This window comes from Vigna umbellata, chromosome 4, assembly GCF_029865625.1.
Source record: "Vigna umbellata cultivar VRB3 chromosome 4, Vumbellata_1.0, whole genome shotgun sequence".
NCBI classification, from domain to species: domain Eukaryota; kingdom Viridiplantae; phylum Streptophyta; class Magnoliopsida; order Fabales; family Fabaceae; genus Vigna; species Vigna umbellata.
Window position 1 is genome coordinate 60,809,355 of NC_142168.1, and position 18,273 is coordinate 60,827,627.

The window sequence follows — 18,273 nt, forward strand, 5'->3', positions numbered from 1 at the left end:
TATAATAAAAAGAATATTTTTCAGTTTAACATTTTAGTAACTATTTTTGTAATTCAAATAATTTATCATTAATATAAAAAAGTTATTTACACTTTTATCATTTTAATAATTACTTTTTCAAATATAAGTAATTAAAAAATTATTCATAATAAAAAACTTTTACACAATATTACTTATAATATTTTTTATTTCAATAACTAAGATTTATTTTATCTATAGTTATATTTTTTATTTATAATAACTCTCTCATTAAATAACTCCCTCTCTCTCTCTCTCCCCCCTTCTCACTCTCATTGTAATTTGTATTTCAATATTTACAATAAATTGTATTAAAAATATATAAATAAATTAAATAAAAACAACCAAAATATTATTGTTTGATTTTATCAAATAAAATATTCATATTAAACTGTAAGTATATTTTTATGATCTCAATTGAATATAATAAATATATTATAACTTCTAAAATCTCAAGAATTCACCTGTAGAAATAGTTGTCTATAATCAGAATTCCTTTTTGTTTAAGTTGTTTATTCATATTTTAAAATTTAATTCCGTGCATTGTCAATATCTGTTTGGTTACACTATCAATTAATTAGAAATTATTTTAAACGAATTTTAAAATATACATTCAAAAAGACTAATATTGTTAAACATGTAAAATATGACTTATAAAGCATACAACTACATTATCTTTTTTTTTCTCAATTGTGTAATTAAGTTGGCAATGCTAATTTCATTTGGAACGTAATGTTTAAGAAGATAAAATATGTTGGTAAATGAGTTTTGTCATCGAATGGAAATGTTGAAGGTAAATAAAAGAGAGAGAGAGAATGCTAAAAACTAGGAAAAATGAGACAAGAAATTTTAGTAATATGTATAAGTCAAATATAATATAAAGATCTTGAAGAATTTTAAAGAGACTTAAAGGCATAATTGAAAATGTATTGGCTAAAGGTTAGTTAAAATTTAGAGAAAGGAAAACAATATGTTTCAATAAAGTCTTATGTATTGATAATGGAAGAAAAAATATTATATTTCACCCCAAAAAGGAAAAATTAGTTATTAATAAGAAAAATAGAAACTTGCACTTAAAAATTATAAATCATAAGATTATCAACATTATTTATTTTAAAAGATAAATTTATAAAATTTATTGTTTCTATTCATTTAATTAAATAAATAAAAGTTATTAAAAATTTTATGTAAATCATAAAATCATTAATCTAACAAGTCATTATACAAGATAAATAAAGAAAAATTAGTCTATATATTACGAAGAGACTCGGTCCTTGTAGATGTTGAAGCGCAACGTGTAAACAGAGGTGCGGCAGGTATATGGAAGTTATGCAAAGAAAGGAATGTTAATACAGAGAGTAATGGATAACAACAGAGAAAGATAATTCTCATTAACAAAGAATGAATGAATACAAGGTATATGTAATAGTGTATCAGTACGTGAACTAACTGTTAAAGACAATTAAAGTGGTTTTAGTTTACAACAACAATAGATACAAAGATTCATTGAGGATTCTTCTTGTTTAGAAATTAGAGATAATGATCAAATGTCTACTGAATAGAAGTCAAACATTTCAGGAAACCCAGTTTAAGAAGCAATGTGTTGATATGATTATTCCAACCTCGTGGTGCTTGCCTCAGCCCATACAAGGCTTTGTTCAGACTATAGACCTTGTGTTCTTCACCCCTCTTCTCAAATCCAAGTGGCTATCTTACATAAACCTCCTCTTTTAGTGGACCGTTTAAGAAAGTTGATTTTACATCCAATTGACAGATTTCCAAGTTCTTAAGACAAGCTACTACTACGACCAACCTCACAGTCTCAAGCCTTGCGATTGGTGAAAAAACGTCTGTGAAATCCACTCCTGGTTCCTGCAAAAATCCCTTCGCTACAAGTCTCGCTTTGAACTTTTCTATTTCACCATTTGGCTTAAACTTGGTCTTGAAAACTCACTTTACCTCAATTGCATGTTTGTGCTGAGGTAGCTCTACCATTTCCCAAGTTTTGTTCTTTTCAATGACCTTTAGCTCTTCAATCATAGCTTTTCTCCACTCCTTTACATCAAATGCTTGTTTCCAGGTAATAGCTGCTGCATCGGCTAGGAAAGTGAGGTGTGCTTGTTCACCAAAATTTACAACGTCACTGTCAGCAAATACTCCATAATCAACTAGCCTTGAGGAAGGAAATCACATCCTTTGTGATCTTCTGTTGTTGACCTCATCACGTATCTCAGCCTGTTCAACACCAGGAATGCTATCTTCCAGCCAGCTAGGAGCTATTGCAGATTCTTACTTGCCTCAGTTTCAAGTTTCTTATATGTCTCAGGCTTCCTCCATTCGAACGTGGCACCTTTGTCCACAATCACATCTCTATTGATCACAACTTGTTTCTTCTCAAGGCTGTATAGCTTATAAGCACCTGTGGGGTGATAACCGATGAAGATAAAAGTTTCGCTTTTATCATTCAACTTCTTCATTCTTGCATTTGAAATGTGTTTGTAACACACTGAGCCAAAGATTTTGAGATGATTTACAAATGGTTTAATACCTGACCAGGCTTCTTCTGATGTGCAGTTCTCCAAAGCTCTCGTTGGACTTCTATTCAGTAGATATGCTCCTTGTGTCTTACTAGAATCTTGTCAGCCCCTTCAGCCATGATCACACTATTGTCAGCAAACATCACACTGCTTCTGATATTCAGATCCAGGTCTATCAACCATTCTTTCTTGCCCGTCATATGGTTGGAACAACCTTTATCTAAATACCAGCAATTATCTTTTATTGCATGGCTCGCATTGTTAGACATCAATACATGTTCCACCTTTTGACATTTGTCTTGTGTAAGAAAATCGTTCTTACACCTATTTAAATCATGCACTTCGTCCTCGCATTCGTTCTTACTTAGACTCCATCGCAGCTCTTCTTTGTCATGGTCAACTATACTCATTAGAAGGACGTGATCAGAATCAAATTCGTATGTGTCTTGCGCAAGATTAGCCTCATCATCTTTGCTCTTATTAGCAGCTCCATTGTGCCAACATTCAGAAGAATAATGCCTGAATTTACTACGGGTATAACACTGGATGTTTCTCTTATCAATGTTCTTTCTTCTTCTTCCTCTCGTTTGTTTTCCACCTCTCTTGCTTCCATCTCTATGCTCGCTATAATCTTCTTCGACACTCTGATCACAGACATTCGCATTTCTGCCTCTGGTTCGACCTCCCCGTGATCGGCCTCTACCTCTTCCAGCTCCTTGTCCTCTGGGTTTGTAATTACTTCTGGTCTGTAAGGCTTGATTCGAACCCTGACTCACCTATTTTTCAGCATTTCTTCTTTCGATCAGTCTCTGTTCATGTGCCTCTAGAGAGTTATGTAGTTCTTCGACTCTCATATTCTTAAGATCTTTACATTCTTCTATGGCTACAACTATATGATCATATTGTGGGGTTAACGTTCTGAGTATTTTCTCCATAATTTTCTTATCTTTCACGACCTTGTCACAGGCTCTCATGGCGTTCACCACTACTTGGATCCTTCCGATGTACTCAACGACTGATTCTTTCTCTCCCATGCCTAGGAGTTCATACTGTCTCCGAAGAGATTACAATCTGATCTTCTTGACTTTTCCAGAATTGTCATAGCCTTCTTGCAGGATATCCCAAACCTCCTTTGTCGTAATAGCTTTCGAGACTTTCTGGAAAATGGCAGCTGACACACACTGGTGCAAAAACATTCGAGCCTTGCAGTCTAACCTTTTATTCTCCTTGTGTTGTCTCTTTGCTTCTTCTGAATCTCCCTTCAACTGTTCTTTGAAGCCTTTCTTGACTATCTTGTCCACTTCTTGAAAGCCAAAAATCGCATCCACTTTTACACACCAATCATCGAACCTCTTGCTGTCAAACACAGGTAGATTTCTATGAATCACACCAACCATCTCTTCTTGATCGTCTTTAGCTTAACCACCAGGTTTCGAAACCTTGCTCTTGATACCACTATTGAAGCGCAGCGTGTAAACAGAGGTGCAGCGGGTATATGGGAGTTATGCAGAGAAAGGAATGTTAATACAGAGAGTAATGGATAACAATAGAGAAATATAATTCTCATTAACAAAAAATGAATGAATACAAGGTATATGTAATAGTGTATCAGTACATGAACTAACTGTTAAAGACAATTAAAGTAGTTTTAGTTTACAACAACAGTAGATACAAAGATTTATAGAGGATTCTTCTTGTTTAGAAATTAGAGATAATGATCAAATGTCAAGGATAGAATTTGCAAAAGAAAGAAGTGTTTGCTTGACTTTTACACATAGCACAAAAATACATTATGATAAACTATTTACTTGTATAAGAAGTGAGATTAATAATTTTTCCTATGAAAATAGATAATTACATTTAAAATTTTCCTTAATTTTTTATTTGTTTAATAGGTAGATATGAGAACGAATTGGGTCGAACATAAATAATGTCTACTCGCTATATGATTTGTAACAAAAAAATTAGTTCGTTATCCATATGTTACTTGCACATATACTCATTTAAAAAATACTAATGAATATTTTAAAACCCACAAAGTTGATACTCGTAAATATTTAAAAAATATATTTTATAAATTTTTAAAATAAAATTATAAAAAAATATAAAACATAATATAAATGAAATTAAATATAAATTAAAATATAATATTGATTAAATTTAACTTAATAAAATATAAATTAATTTTAATTTCAAGTAAATTTAAATTAATAAATATAAATTTAATTTTTATATTTAGTTTTTATAAGTAACAAATATATACATATATGAGTAATACAATACCTGTACCGATTCATTTATAAGTAAGTATTAAAATATTCAATTATCTATAATTAATAAATATCTTGTTTCATTTATAAATAAGCATTAAAATATTCATTATCTATAATTAATAAATATCTTATCTGTGACACGTATTTTTTGTCATCATATTTTTTTTGTCACCCTAAATCATCATTTTTTTTTTGTCATCCTAAATCTAGGTGTGGATGTGCTTAGAATAGATATATAAACTTCTATCCCTTATTACATATTTGTTGCAGATGTTTTCGTTTTATTTGAGAAATTTTGGAAAGTAGTTAATTATTGACTTGAACTTTATAGAAAAACTTTGGAAAGATTTTTCTCTTCAAATAGGAGTAAGATAGAGTATAGACATTTATATGTTAGCATGAGAAAAATATGATTTGGAAATTAACAAGAGAATATGTTACGTACATTTAAGTTTAAATATCGGAATTAATAAATAGTACAAAAATTATTAAGAATGTCACACATACGATATCATAGAAGAAAAGGTATTGAAATTATTTCTGATCACAATATTTTATGCATCCAATATATACTTTATGATAATAAATGCCATGCTTTAAATAGATATGAGAAAAAAAGTGAAAGTAATATGATGAAATGTTAAATTTATGTTATTACATGAGATGGGAGACAAAATTATTGTTTACTAGGAGATATAGTTGTGACATTAACTTAAAATTATATATAAAAAAAATTATATTATATGATTTTTACTTTTGTGAAGAGATAAAGGTAAAATGTACATGAGAAGTAGTAAAAAAATCTTATGAGTGTACCATACTTAATAATTTTAGTCAAATATTTAAGTTTACATGCTGCCACAACACTAATGCACATTCTATATTGTAAATATGTAAAAACCACAATTCGTCTTTTTCTTCTTTTATTCTTTCTTTTTGTTAGCAAACACATATAGAGAAACTCATGCAATAAAAATCAATCACATCTCTAGGATACCCCATTCATCTTTTTCATATATAAAGACATTCTTTGAAGATTGATAAATTGTACACATGAGACCCACACAACTTCATGCATGTTTAACATTGAGTGGAACATGGGTAGTACCTACTAAAAAGCTACAACATGTAAATATTGTAGCAGATAACAACAAAACTATAAGAAACTGGCATTTTGAACATAACAGCCAATCATTAAACATTTAGTAGATCTGAAAACTATGCAGTCAAATCTGTTCCAAGAACACCTTTGAGATTAGATCTATACAGGAAGTTGCAGTGTACTCCAAAAGTTCCATGTCAAGTCTAAGAGTATACACTCAGTTGAGACAGGAGGCAGAAATAGATGCAAAAAAGGATTAGATTGAGATCTGGTTTCCCTTCAATCAGTTACAACATCCACCCCTTGCAGAAACAGTTCCATCTCTGCCTCCTGATTGACCTTGGGGACGTCCATAGCCAACTTTTATACCAGATGACTGCAACAATAGATTCATTGGTGATCTAGCCAAAACGGGCAGCTAAGGATGCATGGAAAGTTCCATTTTATGTTATATGTTGTTTGTTACAAGAAAGAAGAAAAAGCAACAATGCTTCATTTCTATATTTAACTCATTTTGGTGAAACCAACCATCATCAGAGCAACCTAGATCTCAGATGATACAGTGGTAATTAGCAAATGAAATGAAAATGTCAATTTCTTATACCCTATTATGACAATAAAATGATGAAAACATCCATTCTTAAGAAACCATCCACCTCTTTTTGCACGGAACATAATAGATATTTACCTCATTCGACACATCAAAGACACCTTCCTGAATATTCTGAAGAATCTTTGCAGCAGTCCTTATAAAAGCCTGCAGAATGAGCAGTAAGTGGCTTTCCATGGTTAATAAATTTCACAAAATATTCTTGAGGTAGCAAAGCATAGTGCTACATCTCGGTTGATATTGATTGAGATGCATCACCTCTTCCACATTTTGAGCAGTCCTAGCAGAAGCCTCCAAAAACAGAAGTCCATTTTCTTTTGCAAACTGCTCCCCCTCCTCTTTGCTCACTGCTCTTCGATGAGACAGGTCACACTTGTTCCCTACGAGCATGATGCTCATGTTAGGATTGGCATGCTGCCGGGCATCTTCCAGCCAACTAGCTAAATGATTAAATGTGTCTCTCCTGATCAACAAAAAGAGTCTTTTGGTTTTCAGTTGAAGGGACTTTGAGAAAAGAACAAACCTCATACTCAACCCCCACCACCCACCAGAGATACGAGAAAGAAAAAAATGAAAGGGGGAAAATAATCATTGGGCATTATACTTATTTGATTATATGAAACAAAAAGTGTACACTGTTTGGGAGCCACAATGGAAGCAACAAGGGATACATACCAGCACTGCACATGTGGTTCAAACATTAAACTTTAATAATAAAATAAGACATTAATGTTTACTTCAAAAGAATTGAAACCATCAGTGACAAAAGAGAAGGTAACAGTATAGCTACAGTTAGCCACCAAAACTTCAATAGTTTTTAGAATGAAATTGGGTTCAATTATGCTGCATTTTACTTCTATTGCATTCCTAGCACTCATGAAAGTGGTAAATAAATACCACAACAAAGGTGGTATGTTGTTCAATATAATTCTAAAGAAATGCACACCGTGAACTCTATGTCAAATTGTAAATAGCACAACCCACCTTGTAATGTCATAAACTAGAAGTGCTCCGGCTGCTCCTCTATAGTAAGATCTTGTGATGGATCTAAAGGACTCTTGCCCAGCCTACAGTAAAACAAGTTCTGCATAAGTACCTAAATATTGTTGAAAACAGCATCCTTGTTTAGACATGACAAAATATATTAAAAAAGAATTCCATCTTCAACACTACTAAGACTTTTTAATCTTTTTAAGATCCTACCGATACACGATGTTGTGGATCAAAGGAAGTAATGAAACCATTCATTACGCGCGACATCAATTTGGTTTCACCATGCAATGCCAATCAATGTAATTCAAGGCTTAGCCTTACAACAAACTAAATCACAGACAAATGGGTCAATTTTATATACTAAATTGGCCTCGACCAGACATAATTTCAGTAATCAGTCATTGCAAGGTTCAATAACTACGAACTTCAAGGACTACCTTATATAAATCAATGAAAAACAGAAAGAAATTAAGTAGCACCACAGATAAAGAACATTAAGAACCTGAGACATAAATAATAGATTGTGTTGGATATATCTGCATGAACAAGTTCAACTATAGATTTGCAATCCTAAAACGGTTTATAATCATTCTCCATTCCGATTTCTCTGTCACAATCACAAATCCAGTACCCTTTTACTGTATATATACATACCCCTTATTCCTAACCATGTCCCTGCACTCCTATTTACCATGATACAATCAAGACAAAGAATAAAAGAATAGATTAAAAAAGTAAACAGACTTATTTTGTTTGGGCTTGCGTTTCCAGAATTGATTCTGTAACACCAATAATGATTAAAATTGATTTTGAAATTTCGAGATTTATATTTGAGCTATTTACTTTCTAAAAAACTATGCAAAATTCGCAACAAAATTTTCTATGCAACCCAAAAGTTACTTAATGTGCCTTTGGTTTCACCTTGAACTTTCCAGAATCACATAGAAACGATAAACTTTGGCATGTTCAGTTCTACGTTTTATAGGTCCAAAATTTACTGAGTTTAAGCAACTTTAAGTAGCTTTCGCGTCAGAATAAAAACTGTATATTATTTTCTTCTAGCTTGCTTTTATGATAAAAACATCTGAACAATATCGCATCACTTAAAAACCAATTCTAAAAGAAGAAAAAACAAACATTTCCATCTAAAATCAAACTTAAAACACGCGTAAACTTGTTTCAACTCAAAGTCAAATCTAAACCCAGAACCAATGTCTTAAAGTTTCACCTAATTCTAGGTATCTAGCATTTGAATATAATGTTGGATGATCCTGCATGAGACCATACATGCCACAAAAAACCAAACAATCAAACAAATTAAACAGTGATCACAACTATTTTACTTAGTGTTCTAGCAGATACACATACCCTTGATCAATTCTCACCAAATTTGAAATACCTATCTAACAAATAGTAATTAAAAAAAAACACAATTAAGCAACAGATTTTTACTTTAAAAAAAAGTAAAATAGAGGAAGAGATAGAAAGGGAGAGAGGGTGAACTGACAGTATCCCATATCTGAAGCTTGATGGGTCGAGAATCAATTGTGACCATGCGAGCGCCAAACTCAACACCAATGGTGAGATCATGAACAGGTTGGAACCTCTTATCAGTGAATTGGAGGAGCAGACACGATTTCCCTACACCTGCACGGCACCGGAGAAAAACCCAAACTTGAAGTGAGATTCGGAGACCCAATTGCGAGAAGAAAAGGAAAGAGGGAACAGAAGAACCTAACCTGTGTCGCCGATGATGATGTACTTGAATAGGTAGTCGTACGACATCGCTGAACCTCTGAAGCGACGCCGTTTGAAAAAAGCAAAACAGAGAAAAGAACAAAAATAGGAAGGCTTTAGTGTGGGTTGGAGAATAAGACGAAGAAGGAAGGAAGAGAGTGATGCACAGTGAGAATGGTGGGTTTGATTCCCAACCAAAGCAAGAAGTGACGTATTTGTATCACTTGTTTCTTTAATGCGTCTTGAATATCATTTAATATTTCTTTTCTTTTAATTTATATTTTTAGAATTTGTTTTCGGAGATGTTTATGTCTTTTAATGAGAATTTAGTATTCTTTTCTTTTAATTTATATTTTTAGTATTGTTTTGTTAGTTGTTTGTGCCTTTTAATGAGAATTTTGGGCGTACGGCTTTTCTAACGAGTTTTTTATATATTTTTTTGTTAAATTTTTAAAATATTTGATATTAGTATGCTATAATAGTTTTTTAATATATTTTAAAATATTAAAATTAATGTTTATGAAAATATTTTTAAAATATAATAAAAAATTCAATAAAAAAGTAAATTCATTTTTTTTAATTCACGACTATTTTTATGACTTATTAATACGGTTAAATATATTTTTTTTCGTAAAATTATATTGGGTTAAATATGTTTTTAGTCCCTAAACTATTGGTCGTTTCTGGTTTTCGTCCCTCTTTCAAAATAAGGTACAATTTGGTCCTCATTCTTTTCGAAATGTTTGTTTTAATCCTCGGAATTTTGGTTTTAGTCCTCATTTTATTGTTAAATGAGGATCAAATTTTTAAGCGGTGTTAGTTTTCGAGGACTAAAATGAACGTTTTCGAAAAAATGAGGACCAGATTGTACCTTACTTTGAAAGAGGGACGAAAACCAGAAACGGTCAATAGTTTAGGGACTAAAAACATATTTAACCCAATTATATTTCACGGATCAAAATTATGATTTGGTTATTTTATTTTTAAAAAATAATAAATTTAGTACTTCCTTTTCAATTACATTAAATTTTGTTTAATGTAAGAAACAATGTACGTTTGTCGTGTGTTGAATTATTTTTTTACAGAAATTAAATTCTTTTAATTGAAAAATCGAATGTTTTAATAATATTACAAAATTTTGACTAGTTAAATGGAAAAGCTTCTACGAGCTTCTGAAATTGAAATGGATTGGTGTTTGACATTGTAGTGGGGATTGTGAATGTTCTTATCTAACCAAGTATATCTTGGGAAGACTTTGAGAAACATTTCAAACGCTTTAAGCCTTCAATTTTAAGAGTCTTTATTCTTCTCAACAATATTTGTCATTTCCCAATCAAGCAAGGGGTTATACTTATAGAAGACATTTTAACATTTAAGTTAGTCAAGTACGTCAAAATGTAATTAATATTGTAATAAATGAACATAATTAATTTATCTCATATTTTATGTTATTTATACTATATTTATGGCTTTTATAATTATGTTTATTAGTCTGTGGTTAATTCATCTGCTTAATCATGCTTTAATTACCACCTTATGTAGGCTTTCCATATGTTGACTCTTCCTCGTCAACATATAGTCGATCATACCATGCTATGGGTTGTGGTCAGAGCTTGAGGGTTGATTACTCTTGAATGTATGTGGTTAATATGCTCTTATATATCTCATGTCCTTAGTGACACATATTTGGCCATGCCGCTTCCTCGCGTGGTTCAGACCATGAGGTTTGAGGACATCTTACATGTACCAAGATGTCCTTGAACATATATGGTACATTAGCTCTCAGGCTCGATATGTTTGTAGTTGAGTCTTCGTGTTGTTAGTATGTTATCATTTGTTTGTGCAAAGAAAATTTGTATTTCTTTAGTTTGTCCTACATGTATAGTAGCCCTCTAGCCTTGAAAAGCGTAACGACAAAGAGATTGTAAGTATGATGAGTCAGATCTAATCAGACATGGAAGATGTAAGGTTGTCAGGTTGCACAGGAAACAAGGCAATGTTGGAAAGGTGAAAAGTCGTGATCCTTAAACCTTAAATTATGGAGAGATCTAATGGTTGAGGACAAGGGATTAGAAGGTGAAAGGTTGCGAAGTTTTGCTATAAATAGGGGCTCATTTGCCTCAATTGAGCACCAAATTTTTGAGAATTTTCTTTGTTATCGATATTTTATGGAAAAATTTCATAACTCGAGAGCCGATTAGTAATAGGTATGTTACATAGTGGGTCGAATATGGTTCCAAGGAGGAGACGAATAATGATAGTAGTCGGACTTCGATGTCCTTCGATGCATCATCGTCTAAGGCTTTGGGGGTGGAAATAAAGGTGATTACTATGAATATGAAGGATCTTTTTGAGGAGCATATCGAGTTCAAACTACCTTGAAGAAGGTTTTACAAGTGTGTAAATCCCTTAGTAAGGGGTCTTTTTTTCCAAATTTAGTTGTTAAAGAATATTGAACTCTTGGTTGAATAATATATATATATATATATATATATATATATATATATATATATATGTTTGAGAGTGGGGACAAAGAATATAGTGTCCTTTAGGAGGGTAAGTGTCATAGATAATATTTATCATGACCAAAAGGGGTACGGTGATGGCAAATCCCCTAGCCATGGTCAAACACTTTCAAAAAGAATGAAAGTTATCCTTGAAGATGGTATTAATTCTACCTTGTGGACCACCTTTGGAGCTATCATGGAGCATAACTTGAAGAGTAGTGTAGGTTGTTTAGCCATTGTATTTGACCATGTAGTGTAGGTTTGCTTAATGCTTTTATTATGGCTTAACTAGCATAAGATTTTTCTTAAGTTAGACATCAAAACCAAGTGTCATGTGTCATGCTTCCATTGGAGAGGATTTGCTTTTAGAAGTGGTCACATGACACTCTAGGATTAGAGATGTTTTGCTTTATGAGTGACCACTTGTCCTTCCACCATTGGAGAGGATTTGGACATTTGTCTCCATCCTAGAAGGCCTCCAATCCAAGCCTTGACCTTTAGGGTTTCCTTTTGCTTTTAGGGTATAAAAGACACCTTTACCTAGAGCAATCCTAAAGGCCCCTCTAGTCATCTTCCTCCTTGAGTTGGGCTCACCTCTCTTGGAGCCACCAAAAACTACATCACCACCACCATATCTCCTAGAGGCCATGAGCTTCTACACCATCCACATCTTAGCTCATCATCCTTGGACCATTTACCACAACATTTTCACACCATCCATCCAAGGAAATACCCCTCCATGCATATCTCCTAGCTTTTGCCCAACCTAACATAAAGAGGTTGCTATCATATGAGGAGGAATTTTTCTACAACTTCACATTCGATTACCTTTCGATGAGTTAACAATCAGTGTTCTTCGTCTTCTAAATGTTGCGCCAACACAATTTCATCCAAACAGTTAGGGTTTCCTTTAGGACCTTAGATTAATATGTTGAGCCATTTATTTATCCCCTTCACTTGAATGTTTCTTTCATCTTTACCTTACTCGACCAAGGGATTTGATTACCTAATTGTCTCTAGTAAGTAGGTTGAGTACTTGATTGCTTGGGGTACATTCCTAATCATTTAAAAAGTTCAAGAACGAGTTCTTTAATCATATTTTTATGATGAAAATAATAACTTGAAATTTTTCTTTCATTAGACAGTTAACCCCTTTAGGTATAAGGAGTGATACAATTTAAATACCAGATAATACACTATGGGGCCATATGATACAATCCTATATAGGAAAGAATACGATCGCTTTTGAGTTTGAAAGAACAACGCAAATTTAAAACAAAAATATAATGCAAAAATCTAATAGGTTAATTAGTCAATGAAGATTTGTCACAAAGAAGTTCATTTTTTAGCTAATATGGAGATTTTATGGTGTTTATAGGTTACATGGCCGAATATGTTGCGAAGATAGTGAATGATGAAAGAATGTTTGAGAAGTTGAGGAACCAAATGGCAAAATAGGCGAAGAAGATTGGGGAGGGCTAAGTGCCTACCTTAAAGGGCTTAGTGGTGGATACACATCGACCCTAAAAAGACACAAAGAGGAATGTGCCTCTAAAGCTATAAGGCGTTGACATGGATGGAAAAAAGTTGAGGGTTAAGCTCCTTGCCCAAGCTGGAAGTTCTAGTTTTGGGGTCAAGGCTATTGACTTGGGTGGTTTGGAGATCCCCTTCACTGACATGCATAGAGACATATAAATAAGCTTAAGGGATAGTAAACTAAAGGTGGTGGAGGAGATTGAACCAACCACCCTTATATGTGCACTATTAGAATTTCAGAGTCTATCACTAGTGCTCGACCACAGGGTAGCTAATTCATTGTAGAAGGAAATGGTCGACAAGAAGAAGAACAAGATGGCCAATATGTAGAATAATAATGAAACTAACAAACACGCATGGACTGAAGATAAAAAGGCCCTTAAAGAGAGAGAAACAATAATGAAGTCTTGGAAACAAGGTGCCTCAACTCTAAAAAGAAGTTAAAGAATGAGAAAAAGGATTTATAAAAGGAAAATAACGAGTTGAAAAAGGTGGTTAACAGAGCAAGAAGCCTGACAAGAGAGGAGGTCAATTTGGTCAAGCTATAGAAGTACATAATATTTAAGCATACTAATGGCTTCAATAAAACGCTTAGGTAGGTCGACGTGGACAAGGACATCTTTAAAGGTCGTACAATGGACGTGGATGATGTAATGGATGCTAAGGCGACTTATAAGATGACCATGACTAAGATGTTGTTGTTGAAAATGCATCTGATGAAAAGACTACTAGGGTAAGCCCTTGTGCTATTGCCGACCCATTAATGAGGATGAAGAGATGGCAAACCTTGATGTTGTAGTTGAAAAATAGGTTGCATAAGTTGTTTCTTATTTTAGTTTTGTTTTATGTTATGATTGAATATATTAAGGTTATGACTTATACTAATTTGTCTGCTAGGAACCAATATGAATGAATATCACCTTTTGCGAATAACTATATTTCTTTCTTGCTTTTTATAAGTCACAATTTTTTCTAAGTTATAAATGTATAGGCCAATTATGTGATCGACTACAAATTGTTTAAAAGGTTCAACTATGATCGTTTGAGTTGACAATAAGAAACTGTATTATACCTAGCAATCGACCGGTTGTCAGACAAACTAATCAGGAAAGGTAAATGTCATTAATGACCAATTAATATGTTTAATGGCCATATTAAGGACGAATATACGGTATTTATGAGTGATTGACAGATTATATTGTCCAAAAATATACTGCATTAATGGTTAATCAATGAACTTGGTTGCCACAAGTCTTATAAATATACAATTGGTATCCAGGTACAAATATCTTTTTCTATCCTAATAAAATATGGACCTCCTTATGAAACATATCTGACTTGAGCGTCGGAGTGTCTTCTGCAAGTCAATAACCTATCGGAGTGGATCGCGTTCTCGGAGAGGATTGAAGATCAAAAGAGAGCAAAACAAGGAAAGACGATCGACCCTCGAACCAATTCAACAAAACAGAAACTAAATATTTGGTTCAATAAAAAATGAAAAGAAACTACTTGATTGCTTCAAGTAGGACCACCTATGTTGGTGTTTCTAGTTGATTTTGGATGAATATATTAAATATAAATTAATAATATTATAATCTTATACATTTTGAAAACCTAGAATTATGAAATATATTATAAATTTTAAATACTCAATGTTATAATACTACAATGTTTTTACTAATATATATTAAGCATCTTTCTCAGTATAAAATCTGTCTTTTTATCAAATCTTAATTTCTCAATAATATATAGGTTTAATTTTTTCGAGGTGTCAGAGTATTAGTTTTTAGAAGCAGATTTAGTGGAGTGAAAAAATGAAAATAAGAAGCAAAAGAAAGGATATTATTTGGATGAAGATAAGAGTGTGAAAATTAAAAGAAAATAAAAAGATTATCAAATTTTGTAAGTGATTCGAGATATATAACAATTTTTAAAAAATGATAAAATGATATATTTAAAAAATGTTACAATTATCATTATTGTTATAAATTAATTTATTTAATTCTTAAATAATAAGTTTATTATTAATAATAATAATAATATTGTTATTTGTTATTATGAATATTTATATATGTATTAATATTTAATTTATATATTATTATTTAATTTAGTTTTTCTTTGATTGGTGATCATACAATTGAATAATAACTATATATATGGAATTGCATTTTTATCCTATGTTTACCTTTCTCTAGTGTTACACTTCTCGTGTTTCCATCTTTGTTTACTTTTTCGCCGTTGGTGCTATATATTTTATTTTTAGTCTGCGCAACTCTATTCTTTTAATTAAAAAAGTGCTTTTATCAGTCTATTTTTGCAACTTTTTTCTTTTTGCATGATTTTAAGTAACAATGCTTTTGTGCTTTTTTCAATCTTTGCATCTATTTTAGCACATGTGGCAGTGGCTCTTTATTTGTATGATAGCTCTTCTATGATTAGATTTAGTATATTAGATATTCATCCTTTGAGACTTGGCAGTGACTCTTTATTTGTATGATAGCTCTTCTATGGTCGTTGCTTTATCATCCATGCCAGTTCCTTTGCTTAGCAACTGGACATGTTCTGAAAAGCTTTAGCTGGATTCTCTTTATTGTTTAACGGTAACAATCCCAGTAATAGTAGTCTATGGATGTTATAATTTACCCACTCTTTCAGGACAATCCTCTTTTTCAGTTTCAAGATAAATCCAAACCCAGATATATCTATTATATTGGCTTGATTTTATAATAGAAAACATTTCTACATTATTGTGCAGACTGCTGAGGAGAGGCCATGACACCAATTGAATCTACATTTTCCTTTGACTATAGATAGATTAATTTATAGTTAAATCTTTTTCATTTCATTGCATAACTTGCATATGTATACAACTATTATTGAGTTATTCTTCTTCAGTTTTATTATTTAACGTATACAAAAAGTTTATGCTTCTTTTCATTTGTTATTGTTTTTCCTTTCCCAAAAGGATGTGTTGGCACACTAATGGTATATATAGTTATTTGACACCTCTCATTTCTCTTGGTGTCACATTAGATTCCATCACATTATTACTTGTCTCTATAAGTACGTAACCAATTGTTATATACGAATTTTGGGTCTTATATACGAATTTTAACTGTATGTAATTCAATTTTTTCTTGTAGTGCAACCATTTATAAAATCACAAATACAAATGCAAGCTTAGTTAAAAATCAGACTATAACATTATATGACTTTATATTTGCGAGTAATAAGTCAAAGAAAACATTTCATTGGCAAAGAAAATATTTAATGTTTTACTTGACTCAAACTATTCAATGTGTAGATATTTGATGACACATCTCCAATGGAACAACATGTCATAAAGGATATTTGGAAGCAGTGGACTGCATTTTTTTAACCATTTGTAAATGATTAGATGTTTCGATATTACATTTTGAGCTTAGAAACTATTTTATATGTAACGATGTTAAATAACTATGTTATGTAAATATATATTTAGAAATTTTGTGAGGTAAATATTATATTTTGATGTGTTAAAAGAAATGTTATTGATTATTTTGTTTGTATTATGGAATTGAATTTTAGGCAGATATGGATAATAGCACAAACAAATCAAACGTTTTTTAAAAAAGTCATTTTTTACACTGGTTATAACATTACTAGGTATAAAAATAGCATTGCATTTTTTACACCAGTTATAACATCACTAGGTATAAAAGTGATATTCTTTTATGTCTGTTCTATGACAAGATAGTATAAAAGTGAGATTCTTTTATAACAGTTACAGAATGTCAGGTATAAATAACATACTTTTATAACTGACCGTAACAAGTGTAAAAAAATGAGAACATTCTATACCCAGTATTGATATACTTACTCAAAATCATGTATAAAAACATATTTTGAGAACATTCTATACCCGGTGCTGATATACTTACTCAAAATCATGTATAGAAACATATTTTAACAGTTATTAAAACCCATTTTAACAGGTATAAAAAATGTATTTTTACACTAGTTTATATTTGTGTACCATTGATTATTTGATCAATTTAAAAAAGAAAAATAAGATATTGTTAATTCTAAAATGGTACTTTGAAATGTTGTTAATGGAGATATTAATACAATAACTGATTACAAAAAATATTTTAAATAAGAGAATTTTTTTAAAGAAATGAAATCTAATTTATGTTCTTTATCTATGAGTGTAAATACAACATATTATCATAAAAGTACTCACTCAGTTTATTTTTTTATCATTCTCTATATTTCATATAAAATATTCTTTAATTTTTTCATCAGGATAATCAAGTAAGCTTTGGAAAGTTTCATATTTCATGATAGAGGTTTGTTAATTCTCGATAATAATAATAATAATATTTTCGAAATTGAAACTTGATTATAACATTATAATAAAATAAAATCTCAATTGCAAAATATATAATTAAGATTAAATGAAAAAAATATCTTAACATGTCATATTTATTTTCTACATATTTATTTATCTCACTCATTGTAACTCTTAATATTTTAAATAAAAAATAAAACATGTAATTTTAAAATATAATCAGTGATAATATTTGTGAAATTAAAATCTGCGCAAAAATAGATAAGATGTGCGGCTAAGCCAAGACATTAATCATCTGAAAAGACTATTAATAACGAAAGATTTTATTCAAATGAACGAATGCGAATGTTGAAACGGTGCCGTTCATTTTCTTAACCTAGTCACCTTGCTGAAACGGTGTCGTCATAGTAGCGCAGCTTTCCTGTTTAGTCCTTGCCAGCTGGACTATGTCGAACCCACAAACCCCGACATGACATAAACACAAAGCGCGTGAAAATCAACCGTACAAGACTATCGAGAAACCACACGCGTCAATCCCACGCGTCATTCCACGCTAGTGGCACATAATAACGTTCAAATAAGCAAACCGGGGCATAATTGGAAACCTGATTAAACCCTAAGGTCATTATT

The 18,273-nt window shown here is 31.5% G+C and overlaps 2 protein-coding genes across 2 annotated transcripts; both read right to left on the reverse strand.

Annotated features, from left to right (window-relative positions):
- Nucleotides 1-2,620: 2,620 nt before the first annotated feature.
- Nucleotides 2,621-3,589, reverse strand: LOC124841318 (uncharacterized). The gene is made up of 2 exons (XM_047317570.1): nucleotides 3,377-3,589; nucleotides 2,621-3,331 (listed from the first exon to the last, which is right to left on the reverse strand). The coding sequence occupies exons 1-2, from the start codon at nucleotides 3,587-3,589 to the stop codon at nucleotides 2,621-2,623; spliced, it is 924 nt and encodes a 307-aa protein (XP_047173526.1).
- Nucleotides 3,590-5,815: 2,226 nt separating this feature from the next.
- Nucleotides 5,816-9,464, reverse strand: LOC124847784 (ras-related protein RABB1b). The gene is made up of 6 exons (XM_088114495.1): nucleotides 9,273-9,464; nucleotides 9,041-9,180; nucleotides 7,525-7,607; nucleotides 6,799-7,003; nucleotides 6,619-6,687; nucleotides 5,816-6,306 (listed from the first exon to the last, which is right to left on the reverse strand). Exons 1-6 carry the CDS (start codon nucleotides 9,316-9,318, stop codon nucleotides 6,214-6,216), a joined length of 636 nt encoding a protein of 211 aa, XP_087970621.1. The 5' UTR covers nucleotides 9,319-9,464; the 3' UTR covers nucleotides 5,816-6,213.
- Between the last annotated feature and the right edge of the window lie 8,809 nt (nucleotides 9,465-18,273).